This window comes from Lissotriton vulgaris, unplaced genomic scaffold, assembly GCF_964263255.1.
Source record: "Lissotriton vulgaris unplaced genomic scaffold, aLisVul1.2 SCAFFOLD_2362, whole genome shotgun sequence".
In the NCBI taxonomy this organism is placed as follows: Eukaryota; Metazoa; Chordata; class Amphibia; order Caudata; family Salamandridae; genus Lissotriton; species Lissotriton vulgaris.
The window spans coordinates 257975-277893 of NW_028253334.1; the positions used below are offsets into that span (position 1 = coordinate 257975).

The window sequence follows — 19919 nt, forward strand, 5'->3', positions numbered from 1 at the left end:
GAACATTCCCAGATTTTGGAGTCACTGCACTAAAAAGTCTGGTTTGGTATTAACCTTTCTTGTGATTCTCGTATTTTTTAAAGTGTTGGTAGTTGTAGTACACTGGATTTATCAGTAAGTATTCTTATGGTATAGACTAAGTGAAAAAGAATCACATAGTGTGGTTATAAAAAATATGTATTTTGTTACTAACACCCACTAACACATTGCAAAATCTACTACCAGGAGATATACATTCAATACACATGAATACTTAGTAAATATAACGGTAAGTAGCATAAATGCACAGTGGGCTCCAGGGGGAGACCAACAATATACTAAAATAGTAGGGGAAGCGTTGTATAGCGTGGGGTAAAAATTACTATTCCCACTCCAGAGAGTGCAACAGTAGGGAAAGCGCTGGATAGCGTGGGATAAAAATGACTATTCCCACTCCAGAGAGTGCAACAGTAGGGAAAGCGCTGGATAGCGTAGGGCTAAACATTACTATTCCCACTCCAGAGGGTGCAACAGTAGGGAAAGCATAGGATAGCGTAGGGGTAAAAATTACTATTCCCACTCCAGAGGGTGCAACAGTAGGGAAAGCGCTGGATAGCGTATGGCTAAACATTACTATTCCCACTCCAGAGAGTGCAACAGTAGGGAAAGCGCTGGATAGCATAGGGGTTAAATTACATACGTTGTTTAGAAAAAAATAACAATAAATAATTTACAAAAAAATTATTATTCAATACTAATAAATTAAAATTAAAACTTACATAAACAACAATAACTTACATCCCGCACTATTCCGTCTTTAACACACAACATACTACACATGCAAAAAAACACAATTAAATAACTATCAATTAATCAATTAATAACAATAAATAATAACTTAATATAATTATAAATTAACAAATTAATAAATATTAATTACCAATTAATAATATTCACAATTAATTATTTAACAATAAATTAATTGACAAAACATTAATTAACAATAACAAACTATAAAAAATATTATTACATTAATTATATTAATGTAATTAGCTATTTAATAAATATTATTACCAATTAATAAGTAATTAACAATTAATTAATAATAAATACCAATAAATAAAAACAATCTTATTAAATAATTTAATTAAATGATTTCCCCACCCTATTCCCCTATGCACCTACAACCCACTACACATAAATCACATAATTCATTTAATTGTCAATTAATCACTTAATAAAAACGAATCACCAATTAATTATTAATTAACAATAAATTCATTAACAGAACAATAAATAAAAAATTATTAATACATTCATTATAATTAATATAATTAACACATTAATAAAAATTAATTACCAATGAATAATTAACAATTAATTAATAATCAATACTAATTCATAAACACATATTAATTAATTAATTATAATTAAATTACTTCCCACCCTATTCCCCTATAAACCCACAACCCGCTCTGATATTAAAACGCCACATTTACTTTAACAAAACTACTAATTTTTAAAAATGTATTTAAAAATGTATTAAAATAAATAAAAAAATATTAACATACATATGAAATATATACTAACATACAAAACACTAAAATTAACAACAATATTTTTGCCTACGATATTACTTACTTCGATATTACTTACTTCGATATTTAAAATAACAATATTACTTACCTTGGGGTCGATATTCTGGTCAACGATATGCTTGACTTCGATATTCTTTCCCTACGATATTAAAAACTCGATATTAATGTAGGTCGATATTTAAAATTCAATATTTTGACTGCTCACTGTGCAGAGGGGCTTGTTCCAGTGCTGCCTACAAGGGATACTGGACTTAGACTAGGTCTGAAGATAGTGCAGACCTCGAGGGAGTTGCAGAACCACCACCTTTGTTGTTGAGCCTTGAGGTAGTCCATCAGAGCCCAGGATCAGCAAACCGGTCAGCTAAATTGCGGTGCCTGCAGATGCAGGGGAGTGACTTCTTCACTTCAAGGGAGAGTCCTTCAGATGTTTTGGATGTCCACAGGCCCTGTGGGGGACCTGAATTGATCATGGACACTGACAGTGCAACAGACTTCCAAGACAAGGAGACCCAGAGCAGTCGGAGTCGGTCCAGTTGAGGTCTTGGTTCTTTTAGCGAAGTTCTATGTGGTCAGTCCGACGAGGTATGTCTAGGTGGTTGGGGATGACGAGGATTTGGTTTCTGATTCAAATCCCATGACGAATCAAGGGACCCATCCTCAGATAAGCCCTTAAATACCATAAGGAAAGGGTTGGGATGATTCAGGGGTACCGCCCAGAGGAGGGACTGGACAGTGGGGAGGATACTCCCATGTTCTTTGTCCAGTTACATGCCAGTGTGGGAGCCACCGGCTCCCTGAACTTGTTTGAACTAGAGCTTGCGAGGACGGCACCATATGTGCCCTTCAAGCAGTCTCAATGGTGCTGGCAAGCGCCCCCACCCTGTCCTAATACACTAAACACTGTCTAGGAGGTTGTTAGTCCTCCCTGTGACAGGATATCTATTGTTCTGCCTTCACTTGCTCGAGCGAGCAGCAGGAGGGTAGGACTGTCTCTCAGGCTGGCAGTAGCCCTAGCTTGCTGGCCGGTTCTGAGGGACTGGTACCAGGAGCATGGAGGACATCCAGAAGGAGATTTACAGTGCATGGAATCATACCTCCCACACCGTCAATGGTGTTGGGGTATGATTCCAACATGTTTGAAACCAAATATGAGAGGGTTAGTTACAGCCAGTTTAGAGTTGGTCATTGCGTAATGATGCATGGCCATTCTATATGTCTCAATAAATTATGCAACCTGGTAAAATGGACTCCGAAGGTTGTAGTGGTGTCCGGCTCATGTGGTGGCCCCCTCACACTGAGGGCACAGCACCCTGCCTTCAGGATTGAAAGGTATGCCTTAGGGGTGACTTATAGCTTTTAAGTGTAGTGAAATTAGATATAGGGATATTATATCTACCGTAAGCTAACACAGGCTGCAAAGGCAGGCCTGGAGTCACAATTTGAGTGGTCTCCCATGGGTGGCATAATACACACTGCTGCTAATGGCGGGCCCTTGGTGTACCTATGCCCTGGGTGCCTTAATACCATATACTGGGAACTTACAAGGGTACCCCAGTAACCAATCTGGAGTGCACCTAAGTACTCCCATGTCAAATTTACGGAAGAAGCACAGAGACTGAGATCCTGGTTAGGAGGATTCCTGTCAGACTAGTCAGAAAACATAATGACACCAGCAAAAAGTGGTGGTGACCATGAAAGCAGATCCAGTTTCCTACATATCCACAGTGAGGTTCTTTATCTGAAATTAGGGGTTGGGGCAAGGAGTATTAGGATGCCCTGCCCCTTTGATATCTACCCGGAGCAAAGCTATCACCAACAAAAGATGTAAGTGATGGAACATTATAAAATGACTTATGCATCTCGTTTTTTTTATTAGCATGATAATTATCTATGTCGGTGCCTGCCCCCCCTCCCCTGGGACCAATTAATGCCCCCAAGGGGGCGTGCCACCCAGTTTGAAGACCTCTGGTCTACAGGAATAAGAAACTCTCCCTGTAAACTAGTTCTGAAACAGGTTTTCCACCAACCGGGATTGGTGCCGTCTTGAATACATGGACAAAAGGGGGTGCTGCCTAGGTCTTAAGTTACATATTCCTGTGGCTGGATGCCCCTTTGATGCTACTGAAATTTGTGGGCTTGTCCTCAAGGCTTTACTGTCAAGAGGAGTTCACACCTCCTCCCAGAAGGGACCCCTTTGTTCCTTTACCTGGAAGACTTTCACTCTGCCAAGTGACAGCTGCATATTAGCTTAGAAAGGCTACTGAAGACCAAGGCAGGAAGATGGCAATTTTGATAAAGTGGTATTTTCTAAATATTAATTTGAAATATAACTTCATTATTAGATTGGATTTTAAATTACTATTCATTTGAGTCCTTTAATAATTAGTCTAGCAAACATTAGAAGATGTTATATTGTATCCATTGTTTTTCTATGGGAGAGCCCGCCTTGCAATAGAGAAAACGACCTTAGAAATTTCTCACTGCCAGAAAATGTAAAGCTTAGGTGTACATGTTCTGTTTTTTAAATGCTATGAACCTCGTCTTATGGGCATGTAGGGACTACTTTAGGGGTGACTTATCAGTATTGAAAAGGAAGGTTTGTGCCTGCCACAGGGGTATTTTTCCGGGTTGAATATACTTTTGAAACTGCCCAGCTAGAATGTATTTTCAGGCCTTGAGTTATTTTTTCACATTTCACTTTAGGGGTGGAACAATAAATGCTGCAGTCCTTGTAGGAGGGTGGATACCTGACTATGGTTGCCCCCAACTTTTTGCCTGGTGTTTTGCTGGTTTTCCGACTTAGTTGACCTGGGGCCCTGCCATTCAGGACCCCAGGCCTACTGCTCCCTCTGCAAAATGGATTCCATGTACCTTAGGTACATATCTAATTGGATACTGGGTCACCTTATCAGTCCCTGTACAGTGTACCTTAGGTACCCAGGGCATAGGTGTACCCTGGGCCTAACAGGGGCTGCAGCATGTATTATGCCACCCCTGGCTGGCCATCTAAATCTGACACAACTGGCTGCACGACAGCTGGGGCAAGGTGGTGTAATCACCCTTTGCTTTAGATATAGTATTCCTATATCTAACCCTAAAATAGACACATGTATTTCTATCAGTCACTCCTATGGCAGGCCTTAACAATCCTGAAGGCAGAGTGCTTGGAATTATGTGAGATGGTGCTCTGGCATGAGCTGAGCCCGTCTGCAGCTTGCGGAACCAAGTCCTAATAGCTGTTCTATGATAACGCGTACCATATACTCTTAAGGGCATTATTATCCTCGCGGTTATTTGCTATCTCCGGTATCGCTTTATCAAAACATGTCGAGTAAGGTGTCATACGAATTGGAATACTAACCCCTCGCCAATTCTGGCGACGGGGTTAGCATTCCACCCTTCTAGAGGGACACGACATGTATGTAACTGTGAACCCCGGTTAAAGTTAACTCAAGCCTCAGCATCACAAAATGGATGCTGCCACCACAGACACGAGTCTGACCCCCTGCAGCTGGGAGTCCTTCCAGCGAGGGGAGCTTGGACAAAGGGTTTCCTGTCAGGAGCGGTGCTAGCACCATCCCAGACAGGGTTTTGTGTATCCTGGATAGGCAGGGCTGAATAGGAAGGTGACTGCAAGTGGCACCCCGGTGCTCACTATGCATAGGCCGGCTTGAACCAGTTCCAGGGGCACACCAGCCCCTGAGCTGGGGAAAGTCCAGCAGGGGAGAGGGGTGTAACAACCCCCCTTCCTGGTCCCACCCATGGGCAGGACCTAGTCGCGTGCCAGCCCCTTTCCTTAGTATAAAGATAGGAGCGGGCCCCCTTCCCAAATTAGATAATTCTGAATCTTGACTACTTTCCACGAAAGGACTCTTGAACTACTTCTGAAGACTCTCCCTTGTGGCTAAGGAGTAGCCACCCTGCATCAGCGGGCACCACCTAAGCGCACTGCGGTTTGCTGCAAGTCTCTCCTACGGATCAAGACTGCCCAGCTCGATGAGACCCGGCTTCCCTGGCACCTCTGACCTCTACCTACATCTACAGCTCAGCTGAGACCCGTGGGTGCGACGAGACCTCGATGGACCGGCCATCTTCAAGACTGCACGACGCTTACCCAGCACGACCGCCGAGGGATCCTCGAGTGAGTGCTTTGGGGTTTGAGAAGCCCTGACCCTGAGCAGCTCCAGCACCGAAGTACAGCCCCCCAGCATCCACGAGATCTGCGTGGGGCCCTTCTGCTCTTTGCTGCTCACCGCGTTGTCCAGGTCACTTGCCTGTTGGCTGGTGGCCCTTCTGACGATGAACTACGACGACAACACCGCTGGTCTGGTTGCTCCAGACTGGCCCTTGCTCCCCTCCAACAGAGGAGCACCCTGGACCCTCGTGATCTACTCCAGACGCCATTTTGAGTCCACCGCGTGGGCTTGCATTTGCCAAGACTTGTTGCCCCAATCCTGGGTCCAGCGACGTCGACAGCAGATACCTTCGTGGGACAGCTCGCACCTCCATCCTGGTCGCCGACAACGCCTCCTGGTCAGAGAGACTGCAGAGCCCAGCGTAGCCCACTCACCTGGTCGAGGTGACTTCATCCGGTGCCATCCTGGTGCCCATCTAATCACTGGCTAGTGATTCAGAACTTGGTCCCCTCTGCTTACAGGTATCCTCCATCTCCGATCCAGGCTTGGATCACTTCGAACTTCATCACTGGTCGCCTGCCAGCAACTTCTTCTTTCAGGCTCCATAGACTGCAACGAGGATTCCCGACGTCTTTTGAACCCTATGCAGCCGCGGCCCCTGGGCTAGGTAACCTAAGCACTTCGGTGCTCCAGCATAGCTTAACTATCCAAGTGTCTCGATCCTTTTTCGTTTCAGCTCTACCTAGTCGGATTCGTCCGATAACACTAACTTTACGAAATCTAGCATCCATAGACTTTGTCCCGTATCCCGCGTGAGAGTGCACACTCTGCACCCGATCCCCCTAGGCCTCCTGCTAGTAATCTGAAGGTTCAGTAGAGTAGTCCTAGCGATCCTAAAGCCTCTGAGATTAGTTACTTACCTGCTAGTATTTCGCATTCCACTTTTGTAGTATATGGTTTTTCGTGCCCCTCGGGCATTTGTGTAAATTGTGCGAACTTAAGTATTTTCATAAGAGCTTTGTATTGTGCTGAGCACCCTGTCCTCATAAAGAGTCCAGGGTTGTTGTGTTCTAAATAAATATCTGTTTATTTTCATAACAACTGGTGTGGTGTCCTTTCACTTGGTGTTCAAGGGGTATATGTGATGGTATAACAGCTGGCTTAACACGCCCTCTAGAGCTTAGCCTGAAGACTGCTCATATCCACGCTACTAGGATAGCTGGTCTATAAGGTTGACTTACAACCAACCATCAATAAGGGTTGTTTGGACTGATACATAGTGATCACTAGAATAGTGAGCACTGCATATCAGGCCAACTTCTCACATTGGTGAGCAGCGGTTGGGATTTGAGGTTGCTGTTGTTTTACCACACGTATCCTAAGAATATCATTTGAAAGATCACATAAGTACCAAGGTACATATAACTTAGCTTAGAATACTCTGAGTCCTACTGAACCAGCTGTTGTAGTTTAACAGGGCCTAGCACACCCTGACTACAACTCTTAGCAAGGGATCAGTAGGCAAACAAATAGTGTAGGTAGCTGCATCACTTACACCACACTAGAAAAGCATGTCAGACAAAGGAGGGAACACAGAAGCCCCCCTTGAGTCAGTTGACCCTCCACAGGTCATGTCAAGATATGCAGCTCTTAGCTTCCAGGAGATGAGACAACTGTGTACCTCCAGGAAGCTAAAACAGGGTTCTAACCCTACCATCCCATTCCTGATTGGTCTCTTAGAGACTTATGATGCCAGGAGGACTTCTAATACAGGCCCTTCTAATCCAGATGGGACCATGCCACCCTTAGAGGGAACCACTGGTGACACTGACCTTAACCTCCAGGAAGAGGGGGAAGAGGAAGAGGAGTTGTCAGGGGATGAGGCAGACAAGGGTCAGGTAGAAGTCAGTAGACTAACCAGGACCAACTTAAGCAGGCATTAGAATGGATTTGGGGGACCCCCAGGCCCACTCTCAGGCAGGCTTAACATTGGGAGTGGACGAGTTAGGTCTCTATCCAGAGGCTCTAACAGATCCTTTCGAACCAATGGCTCTCAGACCTCTTCTCACAGGGGGATGTCCTCCCCTAAGAGGAGAGAGCATGAAGCAAAGATGAGAGAAGCCAATCTGAGGATTGAAAGGGAAGAACTTGCCCTGGCCAAAGAGAGGCTTGCCTTTGCTAGAGAGCAGAAATTGAGTGGGGTAGACCTCACTGGTGGCAGCATTTTACCTAGAGAAAAGGACAGGAATTTAGACACTAGACACCTGAGTAAGATAGTGCCCCCCTTTAAACAAGGGGATGACATCCACAAATGGATGACTGCTTTGGAGAGGGCTTGCACTGTCCAGTGTGTCCCCCAGAGTCAGTGGGCAGCTATCGTGTGGCTCTCCTTTGAAGGCAAAAGTAGAGATAAGCTTCTCACTACTAGAGCTGAGGATGCTAACAATTACCAAGTCCTGAAGAATACACTGATTGATGGGTTTGGCTTAACAACTGAACAGTACAGGTTGATGTTCAGAGACACCGAGAAAACTCAGTTTCAGGATTGGACTGACTTTGTTGATTGTGCCACTAAGGCTTTTGAAGGCTGGCTACTGGGAAGTAAGGTTACTGATTTCAAAGGATTGTACAATCTAATTATGAGAGAGCAAGTCTTAAATAATTGTCAGAATCAGTTATTACACCAGCACCTGGTAGACTCTGATCTGACCTCTCCACAAGAATTGGGTAAGAGGGCAGACAAATGGGTCAGAACCAGGGTTAGGCCTAAGAACCAGGGTGTTGACCAAAAGAAGGAATCAACCAAGCCTCAAGAGAAGGGTGGGAATAAATCTTCTGATCAAACCACATCAGGGCCCCAAAATTCCTCTGAAAAGGGTGGGTCCCAGACTTCTCCCAAAACCCAAAAGAAACCTTATTGTCATACCTGCAAACAGGTAGGCCATTACAAAAGTGACAGCAGTTGCCCCGAGGCCAACAACAATAAGGAGAACATACTCCCAAGTAAAAATTCCCAGCCTCCTGTTACTACTAGTAGTAATCCCCCAGGTGTTGGGAGTGCCCCTAAGAATCTGGGTGCATTTACTTTGGGAGTTCCTGGAGACTCTGGCCTAACCAGGTCCTCAAACATAAATACTCTTGTCTGTGAGACTGGCATGGGGTTTGCCAACTTCACCACTTGTCCCAACACTTTGGGAAAGTACAGACAGGAGCCCCTCATCAATGGTTCAAAAGTTGAGGCCTACAGAGACACAGGGGCTAGCATCACCATGGTGACTGAGAGCCTAGTCCCCTCAAGGCAACTTATACCTGGTGCCACATACCAGGTAACCAACATTGAGGGAGTGCAGAGAAATCATCCCATAGCAGTAGTAAATCTCAGCTGGGGAGGTGTCACTGGTCACAAGAGAGTGGCAGTGTCACCAAACTTGCCTGTAGATTGCCTACTGGGGTACGATTTAGAGATCACAGCTTGGGCTGAGGTAGAACAAGAAACCCATTTTAAAATGGTAAACTTCCATGGTAAGGTTAGTGGGGCAGTGATAGCCACAGCCCCAGTCCAGGATGTCCTCCCTGAACAGGTTAGGAGGGCTGTGCCAGTCACAGCCCAGTCTCAGACAGATTCCTTCCCTGAACATGTTGGCAAGGCTGTGTTAGTCACAGCCCATACCCAAACTGAGTCCCTTCCTGAAAAGGTTGGTGAAGTTGTGATGGCCACAGCTCAAACTCAGACAGATAGTGTTGTGAAGCCTGAAACTATGGATCACTCCACTCAGACAGAGAGCATTGAGGAGGAAGAGAAATCTCCCTCCCACCAGACTTTAGGAAAGGATCAGCTTTCTCAGGGAACTGATCTGGCCCCTTGCAAAGGAACTGCCCCAGAGGTAGTCAGGCCTAGCCTGGCAGAACCCCTGATGTCAGTGGACCCTTCCAAGGTGGGACCCAGTCTGGAGCAGGTAACCTGCCCCTCTCTACCCTGCCTCAGTCAGCCCAGGGCTGTAAAGGTCAGGGAGGCCAGTGGTGGACCCCAAAGGGCCCCCTGTCCAAAAGAACTTCCCAATCAGCAGATTAGGATCACTGAAGCTAGTAAACCTAGCCAAGTGAAAATAAAACAGACTCCTGAGGGATCCCCCTTAAAAGTAGTTAGGGACATCCCACAGCTGGACACTGTTGGGCACAGCCAAACATGGGGCCTAAAAACCCCAAACCTGACCTGTCCCTCCAGTGAGCCAAACAGAGGGACTCAGCCTCCAGCTTTAGGTAGCCAGAGGTTGACCCTGAGAGCTCACAGCAACTCAGTCCTGGAAAGAAAGGCACATATGGTGGATAGTGATTGGAGTTCAGTACTCCATCCCAGCACCAGCCTTTTACTTTGCCAAAACACACCCCAGGTAGTGATTCCCTACGGTGGAGACCCTCAGATACCCTTAGGGCAGAGGTCTTCAACCTATGGGGCGCGACCCCCAGGGGGGTCGTGGAGTCCTTGGAGGGGGGTCGCAGATTCTGTCAGGGGCATGCAATTCCTGGCGTTGGGCTGATCGGCGGAGGCCTAATTCACACCTAGGTGTGAAAAACATCAAAGGCTCATTAACAAGTAGAAGGTCTTTTAAAGACATGTCAAGTACTCGGGTGTGGCTGTGTGTGTGTGTCCCTAAAACGGTTTCAGCCAGGCTCACACACACACGAGCTGGGGGATGGGGGAAAGTGGGGGGGGGTGGTGTCTGGGGGAGCAGGCTATAGTGTAGCCCTTTGAGTATAATGGATGTTGCGCGCCTGGAGCTGTGGGTCCCGTGACACGTCCCCCCTCCCGCCCCCAGCAGGGAGGCACAGAGATGCCCTCCCAGGGAAAGAAGGAAGACGAAGCTGAGATACTGACCCCCCTTCGCCCCCATGAGAGAGGCACAGAAAAGGTGGGTGGATGAATGATGGGTGGATGGATGGATGTAAGGGTGAAGGATGGATGGATATGTGAAACGGTGGGTGGATGAATGATGGGTGGATGGATGGATGAAAGGGTGGATGGATGGATGAAAGGGTGGATGGAAGGATGAAAGGGTGGATGGATGGAAGGATGAAAGGCTGGATGGATGGATGAAAGGGTGGATGGATGGAAGGATGGAAGGGTAGATGAATAAAGGATGTATGGATGGATAAAAGGTTGCATGAATGAATGATGGATGGATGGATGTGTAAAAAGATGGGTGGATGAATGATGGGTGAATGGATGGATGAAAGGGTGGATGGATGAAGGATGGATGTATGGATGGAAGGATGAAAGGGTGAATGGGTGAAGGATAGAGGGATGAAGGATAGATGTATGATGTAAGGATGAAAGGGTGTATGGATGAAGGATGGATGAATGGATGAAAGGGTAGATGGATGGAAGGATGAAAGGGTGGACGGGTGAAGGATGGATGGACGGATGAAGGATGGATGGATGAAAGGGTGGATGGATGTATGGATGGATAAAAGGTTGTATGGATGAATGCTGCATGGATGGATGTGTGAAAAGGTGAGGGGATGAATGATGGGTGGATGGATGGATGAAAGGGTGGGTGGATGGATGGATGAAAGGGTGGATGGATGAAGGATAGATGTATGGATGGGAGGATGAAAGGGTGGATGGGTGTATGGATGGATAAAAGGTTGCATGGATGAATGATGGATGGATGTGTGAAAAGGTGGGTGGATGAATGATGGGTGGATGGATGGAAGGGTGAATGGGTAAAGGATGGATGGAAGGATGCAAGGGTGGATGGATGAAGGATGGATGTATGGATGGGAGGATGAAAGGGTGGATGGGTGAAGGATAGATGGATGAAGGATAGATGTATGGATGTAAGGATGAAAGGGTGGATGGATGAAGGGTGGATGGATGGATGAAAGGGTGGATGGATGGATGAAAGGGTGGATGGATGGATGAAAAGGTGGATGGATGGAAGAATGAAAAGGTGGACGGATGGAGGATGGATGGATGGAAGAAAGAGTGGATGGATGTATGGATGGATAAAAGGTTGCATGGATGAATGATGCATGGATGGGTGTGTGAAAAGGTGGGGGGTGAATGATGGGTGGATGGCTGGATGAAAGGGTGGGTGGATGGATGTATGGATGGAAGGATGGATGTATGGATGGAAAGATGAAAGGGTGGATGTATGTATGTTTGGATAACAGGTTGCATGGATGAATGATGGATGGATGTGTGAAAAGGTGGGGGGAGAATGATGGGTGGATGGATGAAAGGGTGGATGGGTAAAGGATAGATGTACGGATGGAAGGATGAAAGGGTGGATGGATGAAGGATAGATGTATGGATGTAAGGATGAAAGGGTGGATGAATGGATGAAAGGGCGGATGGAAGGATGAAAGGGTGGACGGATGAAGGATGGATGGATGGAAGAAAGGGTGGATGGATGTATGGATGGATAAAAGGTTGCATGGATGAATGATGGATGGATGTGTGAAAAGGTGGGTGTATGAATGATGGGTGGATGGATGGAAGGGTGGATGGGTAAAGGATGGATGTATGGATGGAAGGATGAAAGGGTGGATGGTTGAAGGATGGATTTCGGGATGGAAGGATGGGTGGAAGGATGAAAGGATGGATGGATGTGTGAAAGTGTGGGTGGATGAATGATGGATGTATGTGATGAGGTCTAACAGGCGCATTTATGGTTGTCAAAAGTTGATGATGAGGAGTACCAGTTTCTAGAAACTTTTGTCGGAAGGGGGTCCTTACGCCTTAAAAGGTTTTACAAGGGGGTCTTGGCATCAAAAAGTTTGAAGACCTCTGCCTTAGGGTGAGGGATTGCTTACTGGACCATGATACAGGGGGTAACCATGCCAGTGCATGTACCACCTCATATGGCCACTCAGGCAATATAGGCTTACCTGGTCAAGGATAGCCTTATCTCCTTTCGTTTGGGGGGGGTTATGTAGGAGGGTGGATACCTGACTATGGTTGCCCCCAACTTTTTGCCTGGTGTTTTGCTGGTTTTCCGACTTAGTTGACCTGGGGCCCTGCCATTCAGGACCCCAGGCCTACTGCTCTCTCTGTAAAATGGATTCCATGTACCTTAGGTACATATCTAATTGGATACTGAGTCACCTTATCAGTCCCTGTACAGTGTACCTTAGGTACCCAGGGCATAGGTGTACCCAGGGCCTACCAGGGGCTGCAGCATGTATTATGCCACCCCTGGGTGGCCATCTAAATCTGACACAACTGGCTGCACGACAGCTGGGGCAAGGTGGTGTAATCACCCTTTGCTTTAGATACAGTATTCCTATATCTAACCCTAAAATAGACACATGTATTCCTATCAGTCACTCCTATGGCAGGCCTTAACAATCCTGAAGGCAGAGTGCTTGCAATTATGTGGGATGGTGCTCTGGCATGAGCTGAGCCCATCTGCAGCTTGCGGAACCAAGTCCTAATAGCTGTTCTATGATAACGCGTACCATATACTCTTAAGGGCATTATAATCCTCGCAGTTATTTGCTATCTCTGGTATCGCTTTATCAAAACATGTTGAGTAAGGTGTCATACGAATTGGAATACTAACCCCTCGCCAATTCTGGCGATGGGGTTAGCATTCCACCCTTCTAGAGGGACACGACATGTATGTAACTGTGAACCCGGTTAAAGTTAACTCAAGCCTCAGCATCACAAAATGGATGCTGCCACCACAGACACGAGTCTGACCCCCTGCAGCTGGGAGTCCTTCCAGCGAGGGGAGCTTGGACAAAGGGTTTCCTGTCAGGGGCGGTGCTAGCACCATCCCAGACAGGGTTTTGTGTATCCTGGATAGGCAGGGCTGAATAGGAAGGTGACTGCAAGTGGCACCCCGGTGCTCACTAGGCATAGGCCGGCTTGAACCAGTTCCAGGGGCACACCAGCCCCTGAGCTGGGGAAAGTCCGGCAGGGGAGAGGGGTGTAACCACCCCCCTTCCTGGTCCCACCCATGGGCAGGACCTAGTCGCGTGCCAGCCCTTTTCCTTAGTATAAAGATAGGAGCGGGCCCCCTTCCCAAATTAGATAATTCTGAATCTTGACTACTTTCCACGAAAGGACTCTTGAACTACTTCTGAAGACTCTCCCTTGTGGCTAAGGAGTAGCCACCCTGCATCAGCGGGCACCACCTAAGCGCACTGCGGTTTGCTGCAAGTCTCTCCTACGGATCAAGACTGCCCAGCTCGACGAGACCCGGCTTCCCTGGCACCTCTGACCTCTACCTACATCTACAGCTCAGCTGAGACCCGTGGGTGCGACGAGACCTCGAGGGACCGGCCATCTTCAAGACTGCACAACGCTTACCCAGCACGACCTCCGAGGGATCCTCGAGTGAGTGCTTTGGGGTTTGAGAAGCCCTGACCCTGAGCAGCTCCAGCACCGAAGTCCAGCCCCCCAGCATCCACGAGATCTGCGTGGGGCCCTTCTGCTCTTTGCTGCTCACCGCGTTGTCCAGGTCACTTGCCCGTTGGCTGGTGGCCCTTCTGACGACGAACTACGACGACAACACTGCTGGTCTGGTTGCTCCAGACTGGCCCTTGCTCCCCTCCAACAGAGGAGCACCCCGGACCCTCCTGGTCCACTCCAGACGCCATTTTGAGTCCACCGCGTGGGCTTGCATTTGCCAAGACTTGTTGCCCCAATCCTGGGTCCAGCGACGTCGACAGCAGATACCTTCGTGGGACAGCTCGCACCTCCATCCTGGTCACCGACAACGCCTCCTGGTCCGAGAGACTGTGGAGCCCACCTGGCCGAGGTGACTTCATCCGGTGCCATCCTGGTGCCCATCTAATCACTGGCTAGTGATTCAGAACTTGGTCCCCTCTGCTTACACGTATCCTCCATCTCCGATCCAGGCTTGGATCACTTCGAACTTCATCACTGGTCGCCTGCCAGCAACTTCTTCTTTCATGCTCCATAGACTGCAATGAGGATTCCCGACGTCTTTTGAACCCTATGCAGCCGCGGCCCCTGGGCTAGGTAACCTAAGCACTTCGGTGCTCCAGCATAGCTTAACTATCCAAGTGTCTCGATCCTTTTTCGTTTCAGCTCTACCTAGTCGGATTCGTCCGATAACACTAACTTTACGAAATCTAGCATCCATAGACTTTGTCTTGCATCCCACGTGAGAGTGCACACTCTGCACCCGATCCCCCTAGGCCCCCTGCTAGTAATCTGAAGGTTCAGTAGAGTAGTCCTAGCGATCCTAAAGCCTCTGAGATTAGTTACTTACCTGCTAGTATTTCGCATTCCACTTTTGTAGTATATGGTTTTTCGTGCCCCTCGGGCATTTGTGTAAATTGTGCGAACTTAAGTATTTTCATAAGAGCTTTGTATTGTGCTGAGCACCCTGTTCTCATAAAGAGTCCAGGGTTGTTGTGTTCTAAATAAATATCTGTTTATTTTCATAACAACTGGTGTGGTGTCCTTTCACTTGGTGTTCAAGGGGTATATGTGATGGTATAACAGCTGGCTTAACACGCCCTCTAGAGCTTAGCCTGAAGACTGCTCATATCCACGCTACTAGGATAGCTGGTCTATAAGGTTGACTTACAACCAACCATCAATAAGGGTTGTTTGGACTGATACATAGTGATCACTAGAATAGTGAGCACTGCATATCAGGCCAACTTCTCACAGTCCTCAAGTGACATTTAACATAAAGAGAGTGCCATATACTAAGGACGTGCAGATAAGTTAAATACACCAGTCATGGCTTAGCCAATTCTACATAGTTTTAGGGTCAGAGCACATACACTGGTCACTGAATGGCAGGGCTCAGTGTTCAGAGTCCACACACAAACAATACAGTTCAGAAAAAAGTTGGGAATGACCAAGGAAAGATGGCATATCCTTACAGCATTAAAATGAAAAACTGGCTCTATACCTATTTTAAGTATACCTGCCTTCTAGGAAGCACCCATGCTGTTGTGTTAGAATTATATGTGATGGATGTTTTCTTTTTTTATTGCAAGCATATGGCCTTATTTAAGACAAAGGCATGTCATTTTTTTTGTTTTTGCAACTTGAAAGTTAAAGAAAAAGCCATTCCCCTGACTTGTGAAGGGCCCAACCTATTGGCTTTTGCATTGCTTGCTGCAATATGAGACTCTCAATAGAAGATATGCTTTCAAGCCTCGCCTTAAAGTAAATTCACTTGAGACTTGCACAACACTAGAAGTTTTTTTAAAGATTAAGGGGTAGATGTATCAACATACCCCTTTGCTATTTCTAAATAGCGATTTTTAAGGAATCGCTATTTAGAAATCGCAAAATGGGATGTATGTAAGAAATCGCTATTTTTTAGAGATTTCTTAATCTTCCTTATTTGCGAATTCGCAATTTGCAAATTAGCAATTAAGGAATAATTTCCCATTCATTCCTATGGGCCAGGAGGCCCATAGGAATGATTGTGAAATTAATCTCAATTTGTGATTCGCAATTTGCTAATCGCAAATTGAGAATAATTTCAAGGGTGCAGGGGTGTCTCAAGGACACCCTGCTGCACCCCTGAAATGTACATGTGTGTGCATATGGCGCACATACATGCCCTATGGGCATGTGTGTGTGTCACATGCCACCTTCAAAAATGCCAAATTGAGCATTTTTTAAAGAATTTGCAAATTACCATCAACTACAAGTCTTAACCAAAATTCGCAATTCAAAAATGCTACATACATAGCATTTAAGGAATTGCAAAATTGCGATTCCTTAAATGCTATGGCAAAATAAGGAATCGCAATTTTTGTGATTCCTTAATTTGAGAATTTTTGATGCATGCCAAAACATGCAAATAGACCGTTTGGATTCACAAAGGCCGAAATTCTGTGAATTTCGGCCTTTGCGATTCGCAAAAGGCTTGATATATCTAGGCCTAAAATAATTATTTCCGAATGCAGAGCCTCAGATAAATTGTGCGTTTTGGTATTTGCACAGTTGGTTGGCGCATCTTAAAGTGAAAGAGTGAGGATGACCATGGTTTGAGGAGAATGGATTTAATTTGCATACTTGTGGTTATTATTTATTTTTATTAATTAAAGTGATGCCATCGAACTGTGAACGTGTAAGGGAATGTGTTTGTAAAAGTGCTGTTTTCTACTATTCTATTCAATGAAAGAAGAATTTGTAGAATACATTAAGAGATGGATTTCATCAAGAGCCCAGGTTTATGACTTCAAGGGTTGGCAGTGAGGTTCAGGTTCCGTGGCATGTCTGCGGGGAGGTGAATCAAGCTGAACTTATTGTAATTACAATTATTGATGGTAATAATGGTGGTGTGGTTAGTGTTATCATCTCAGTGTTATTTGTAGACGCAGCATATCACCCTTTGCTCCTGATTTCAGCCTCGCAGCAGATGCTCTTCGATGGACTTGCAGTTTCCATTGGGATGATCGAGGAGCTGGAACGCCTGCAGCATGAGGATGATGGGGGAATGAGAAAGTCTTCCTACCCCACGATGGGACACACACCTTTACACGCCCGGAATGTGCCTGAGGTAACAGACTGCAGCAGTGTTTACTTCTGTTTCGTGCGGCGAGCAGGCATGGGGAATCTGATTCAGAATCATTCCGAGCCCCACTGTTCCAATCACAAGTCTCCACAAAGAGGTGATGGGGATGTGTCATCTGCTTTATTTTCAATCTTCATATGTGTCCAATACATCCAACACGAACATGTAGCCAGGACAATCTTAGTCTATGGTAGGTATACGACTAACTTCATCAGGGTTAATTATTCTATTGCAAACGACCTGAAGTGCAGCGTACAAAATATCTACCAGTACCTTCCAATGTCTACATCTTCCTCTGTGGCCGCCAAGCCACGTCACGGGCAATTTCATCAATATAAAATATTTTATGTATCTTATCCGTAATTATAGGTCACTCACTGTCGAGTTCTCCCTTGAAAATAATGGCGTAGTAATGGCATAATTATAAATAAGAAACATAACGTATTTTCTATTGCTGAAATTGGCTGTGACGTGCCTTGGCAGCCACAGAGGAAGATTCAGATATCAGAAGGCACTAGTTCATATTTTGTACTCTGAGCTGCAGTTCGTTTGCAATAGAATCATTAACATTAGTTCTGTAGAAGACAGTCTTATAGCTACCATAGACGAAACACGTCCTCGCTGCATGTTCGTGTTGGATGTATTGGACACATGTGAAAATTGAAAATAAAGCAGAGAACACATCCCTATCACCTCTTTGTGGAGACTTGTGATTGGAATATTGGGGTTCGGATACTTCTGACTGTGATTAGCAGGCAGTTTGTCTCCTACTTGGAAGCGTGGAGTGAGTGGCCGCTTCATGTCTCTCGAGCATCATGTAAACTTTATGTTCCTGAATATCTGATGCGGTTGTGCGCAGAGATTACCCTGCCATGTCATTGTTGTAAAGTATGTGATCATTGCCTCATTTTCACACACAGGCCGTGAGTAAAATCGAAGCCTCTCTTGCAACGCTTGGGGCACAGTTGAAGTTTGCCCCTCCGGACGCGTCAGCTGAAGCCAAAAGAAAAATGCTAGAAGCTGTTCTCCAGTGGCTCGGAAACAGAGCATCGTGCATGAAAAGGACCCACTGAAGTGGATCACTACGCAGTAAACATTCTGGAACTGCTGTTTTTTGGGGATATTACCATACATAGACGGATGAGAGAGGCAAGGTAAGGAGGCATGTCACTCAGAGTGGGTGGAAGAAAACTGTGGGTTATATTAAAAAAGTGATGCAACGGCAGCACAAGGGGCTCAAAAATGTTCTCCTTAGTTTGAATTCAATTAAGCAGGGATTGATTGGTGCTGGTGCTGGAGAGGAGAGTAGTCGGCAATAAGCAACTATCCCAGTCTGATCTTTGTGTCAGCCTCCACCCACTCTTGGGTTCTTTCTGTTAGGAAACAATGAGAAAAGATGCAGCAGTCAGTTACTTCATGGCCTCAGATTTGTAGGGAACAGGGTCAGAGGCAAGTCAACAAATGTAGAAGCTAATTTGCCCCTCTGGCCTTCTTCTGTGATTCTAAGTGTGATCCAAATTGAACAGACAGGGATTTTCCTGATGACACCGATATTAGGAACTCTCCAGAGAGCCTTTGGGCAGTTTACGGTGTTAGTTTTGAAAACAGTAAGTGGCCAAGCCCTGGGACCCTGCCCTGTTGCATGTTAACCGCACGTCCCACTTTCATATGCCCCATATTTACAAACTGCATCTTTCTCTTTTACATGTGCCCCTACCCTACTCAAAGCAACTATGCTATCCCGAAGAAAGGGCACAGGGGTAGGGAAAGGGAATGAATAGAACCTTCATCCAGCATATCATTTTAATTATTAAATTATTCAGTAAAAGATTAGTGACAAGGAATTTGAGAATTTTGAAACATTCTAGTGGGCCGACGATCAATGTAGTACATTCCTTCACTAGCCAAATATTTTACAGGCACCTCTGGAGCTTATTCAAAGTTATTTACTGTGTGGAAGAGAGGGTATATGTTGAGAAGTTAGGATTACTTTGGAGAGAACAATTTTAACATATCACTCAAGACATGAAACAGGTGATCCACTTAGTATGTTTCGGAGAGCATTTCACATGATTATGCATTAAAAACCAATTCAAATGACTTCATATTGTCTCACAATTAAGAGTCATCACCTCACATGCAGTTGAACACTTTTAAAGTTGTTCCCTCTCTCACTTCTATGGTACTGTATTGTAGATATTTTGTTGATATATTTGATGCAATTTCTTTAAAAGGTTTTTTTTCCTTTCTTACTACACCCCTTCTGATAAGTTATGTACAAAATCCAATCTTACAACTGTGTGGCATTTATCCTTGACAACCACACTTTTTTTTAAGTAGTGCGAGCTGATACAAACTTGTTTATTTGGCACTACTTATCTGAAAATGCATGTAAGCATAATTCCAAAACTAATATACCTGTATCCTTGTGCACAACCTGACAAACACCTATTAACTGGAACACATCAATTAGGGACCGACCGACACTGTTGCGGAATAGAACAGCCTGACCAAAGGTTAGCGGTTCCACCCTCTGTATTTGGATGCGACCGTCCTACGGGTGATCGAAAACATACATTTTTCAATTTTAGCTTGTGCTGTGGCCCTCTTCTGACAAATGTGCATGCACCGTGAGGCATGACCATATGGCCCGAAGACACTGGAGTTGCTGGACTTCCAGATCA

General features: G+C 45.6%; 1 protein-coding gene across 1 annotated transcript in view; it reads left to right on the forward strand.

Moving 5' to 3' along the window:
• The window catches only part of LOC147661040 (uncharacterized), a 130173-nt gene that overhangs the window by 89708 nt on the left and 20546 nt on the right, over positions 1 to 19919 (forward strand). Inside the window, exons 5-6 of the mRNA XM_086951376.1 lie at positions 17069 to 17220; positions 18156 to 18389. Coding sequence (XP_086807502.1) covers positions 17069 to 17220; positions 18156 to 18308 — 305 coding nt within the window. The 3' untranslated portion in view covers positions 18309 to 18389. The remainder of the gene's footprint in view (positions 1 to 17068; positions 17221 to 18155; positions 18390 to 19919) is intronic.